Below are 3,636 nucleotides of genomic sequence, written 5' to 3' on the forward strand. Positions count from 1 at the left end.
TAAAGTTAAGCTGGGGGCAATGTGTAGTAATAATATCAGTCTGAAAATTGTTACCAGTTTTTAGCTTTTTTTTTTTTCCAAAACACATAGTACAAAGCAAACATTCATATACGCACACAAGCACATCCTATTTGAAAAGACCAAATCAACATATCTTACAATTAATTCTCAAAAAAAAAAACATATCTTACAATTGATGGAAGTTCTTATCTGAGGTACGCCCAATTCGCTTCGTTCCATATATATATATAGACTTTGACAATATATGGCAGATTTTAGTTTGGTTTGCTGGGAGCCTAAAGTCACCTCAAACTGGGAGTGTAATGGTATTCTGCAGTACAGTTCTCCAGGTATTAGAGAATGGCATATTTTTCAGAGATCTGCTCCTCCGGTATATCCATACATTGTTGATTCCCAAATCAATTTGATATGTATGTGAGTACCACGAAAGAACATGGACACGTACTACTTAACCAACCCGAACACGAGATTAAATCAGAGAATCTATCAGAGAGAGCCACCAGGAAGCACATGATTAGGTAATTAACTTAAGCATTGTATTTATAATTCTGTAGCCTTAAGATTTGGTTACAAAGCACTGGGTAGTACAGTGACAGTGGGCGGGAGAGCACATGCACATACTGTATTACTGTGCCCCTCCTCCATTTTCCCACACATGCATCACTTCACCACTTCACACACTAGACCAGACAGCACATGAGGCCTCGCCTAATAAAAAAAAACACCTCAATCCCACGCAAATTTTGCAGCAGCAGTAGTAGAGAATAAACTAATCGATCGATCGATCGATCGCGAGCCAATATGATTCCATATTCGATCAGCAGTGGATGATTGATCTAGCTGAACTGGACGATGGAGCGGTAGTTGGAGTTGGGGGACCAGTTCGCCGGGATGACGTTGTTGGCGACGAGCGTCTTGCCGGAGTCGCTGCGGATGCGGAGGGAGAAGGGCGCCTGGAGGCGGTGGTTGGAGTCGAGGCGCCAGATGGAGCCCCACGACTCCCTCATCGGCGTCCAGACGCCGGTGGCGCCGCCGTACGCCGACTTGGACTCCATGAGGTCGACCTGCACGACGTCGCCGTCGAGGTCCTCGTACTCGACGAGCACGGCGAAGTACACCGGGTTGGAGCCCTCCTCGACGTGGAAGTTGATCTTGAGGCCCGGGTAGTTGCAGGGGACGCGCCTGAACTGGATGTCGATGATGCCCGAGTGGCGGAGCTTGTCGTTGAGCCCCGGCTTGGCCATGGCGCCGAACGCCGTGCCGCTCAGGTCGAAGTGGTACCTGGCCACGGGGTAGTAGTTCATGTCGGTGATGATCACCGTCTCGATGTTGCCCGAGCACGACGGGTCCTTGTTGCACCTGATCTGTAACAACCAAGTCAAACAAATGGTCAACAAAATGTGCCGCACTGCATGTTACTCCTACATGCATGCTGTAGAAAAATGTAGTAGTAGTACCTCCTGACCAATCAAATCAAATGATTGCTAATTGCAAAATTGGTGCCATGGTGAAGTAATTTGACTAGTTTTTTCGTACCTGGTAGCATGAGCCGCAGCCCTTGCCGTCCTTGAAGATGGGCTCGTTGCCGCAGGAGGTCATGGACGAGAATGGGTACTGGTTCACGTTCTTGAACCCGCAAGCGCCGCCTGCAAATTAAAACCGACCAAATAATGCCAATGCGTCAGTTCAGAGACCAAGCAAAAGCACAGATGAGCACCACAAGCATCATCAGTAGCTGCAAAATGCGCACCGTTGTCGTCAGGGCCGGCGCCGGTGGGAGCGCCATACCAGGTGGCCCGGGCAGGGAGCCAGCCGGAGCCGTAGGCGGAGGCGTCGGAGACGTTGTAGTTCACAGGATGCCCCTTGCAAGAGCCATGCACCACGAGCACGGACAGAATCGCGAGGATTGCAGCGACCTTGCTGCCCATTCTGGCTGCCATCCTAGCTAGCTCGAAAAATCTTCAGCTCGGAGAAGAGCAGTAGGCTAGCTAGAACTGGCAGCAGCAGCAGTAGTAGTGGTAGTAAGTACTTGTCTGGTGTGTGGTTTGATGGTTGGAATCGGAGGCCATTGCCGGTGTATTTATAGGCAGGGCAAAACGAGAGGGGAAGGGAACCAAATGTAATGGACGAGCAACACGGCGGCATCAAGGGGTCGTTGCACCCGACGTGGCCACCGGCCGGCGTGGTAGAGAGAGAGCTAGCTGTGTCACATGGCTAGGGAGAAAATCATGGACGGATGGAGGGTTCGGTTCACGAGTTCGTACCATTATAAAATCACATCTTTGGCAGTTATCCCATGTTATGATATTGTGGATGATACGTACCTGCCAAATGATCGATCGTATGAATTTTTTTTTTGTGGTAAGGAAGATGAATGATCGATTATATTCCAGAATATGTATATAGTTTCTCGTTTCAGATTTAGATCGATGCATGCACAGATCGATTGCATGATGGGTCATTGACGTTGTTTCGGGGAACGGAAGAGATTCCATAATAAGGCACCAGAAATAACCACGCAATCACAGAGAGAGATCAATCAGCAGGGGCAGGTTGATTAGGGACAATAATCTCGGTATCATTTGAAGCAATCATTTGTACCCAACGCTCTTCTAGGGTGACCATATCATTGTAGTATCACCATTGTGCGTAACTAACGCGTAGGTAGTGTGAAACCACCTAGTGACCGTCCTAAATATAATCGCCAACTCTAATATTCTATTGACAGAGTGACACGGTAGTGTGATACATATGTGCATAGACAGCATAGTTGCATACTAGCCGTATTTTTGTCCCTTACAAAAATGTGGATATATATATGGTAGTTACAACTTTCAGGATACCCTGCAAAAAGTGAATGGAAAAAAGGCATCTCACTAAGATTCAGGACACATGCCAAGCACGACTTTGCTGACTTCCCACCGGTGTTTTAATGGCACCCGCAATGATTATTTATAGGCTCTTTACAAGAGATCCATGTCGGCATATTTTTCTACTTGGAAGAGATTAAATGAAGAGAGAGAGAGAGAGCAAAGCTATCTACTAACCTGGAGATAGTCTATAGAGAAAAACGAGGCAATGGATTAGAGAGCTATAGATTCCCATGTAGACATACCATTGAAGTGGTTTAATATTAATCTAGTCTATTGCTGAGATGTACATGTTTTATAGATAACACCTTACTTTACTATTACGGGTGCTCCTAAGTAAAAAAATGATGCGAGGATATACCGATCACATCCACACAGTGATACAATCATTGACATATGCACCGTATCGAGATACGGTGCTTTGGGCTCTGGCTGGTGAGTCTGGTTATATAGTAGTATATACACTAACACATCCATTAGTAACTGTGAATAGTGAATTAGAGCACCCGCAATGGTAAAGTAAGGTGCTCTCTATAAAACATGTACATCTCAGCAATAGACTAGATTAATAGTAAACTACCTCAATAGTATGTCTACATGGGTATCTATAGCTCTCTCATGTATTGCCTCGTTTTTCTCTATAAATTATCTCTAGGTTAGTAGATAGCTTTGCTCTCTCTCTTCATTTAATCTATTCCAAGTAGGAAAATATGCTGACATGGATCTCTTATAGAGAGCCTATAGA

At 45.8% G+C, this 3,636-nt stretch overlaps 1 protein-coding gene across 1 annotated transcript; it reads right to left on the minus strand.

The window, feature by feature from the left end:
- Nucleotides 1–540: 540 nt before the first annotated feature.
- LOC127752570 (expansin-B6) lies at nt 541–2,090 on the minus strand. The gene is made up of 3 exons (XM_052277980.1): nt 1,772–2,090; nt 1,558–1,667; nt 541–1,385 (listed from the first exon to the last, which is right to left on the minus strand). The coding sequence occupies exons 1-3, from the start codon at nt 1,959–1,961 to the stop codon at nt 858–860; spliced, it is 828 nt and encodes a 275-aa protein (XP_052133940.1). The 5' UTR covers nt 1,962–2,090; the 3' UTR covers nt 541–857.
- Nucleotides 2,091–3,636: the final 1,546 nt, after the last annotated feature.

This window comes from Oryza glaberrima, chromosome 10, assembly GCF_000147395.1.
Source record: "Oryza glaberrima chromosome 10, OglaRS2, whole genome shotgun sequence".
Taxonomy (NCBI): Eukaryota; Viridiplantae; Streptophyta; class Magnoliopsida; order Poales; family Poaceae; genus Oryza; species Oryza glaberrima.

Coding starts and splice junctions, on each gene's coding strand:
- LOC127752570 (XM_052277980.1), bottom strand. CDS start 1,961: ATGGCAGCCAGAATGGGCAGCAAGGTCGCTGCAATCCTCGCGATTCTG. Junction 1,668..1,771: donor CGCCGGCCCTGACGACAACG/GTGCGCATTTTG, acceptor TTTAATTTGCAG/GCGGCGCTTGCGGGTTCAAG. Junction 1,386..1,557: donor GCTGCGGCTCATGCTACCAG/GTACGAAAAAAC, acceptor TGGTTGTTACAG/ATCAGGTGCAACAAGGACCC.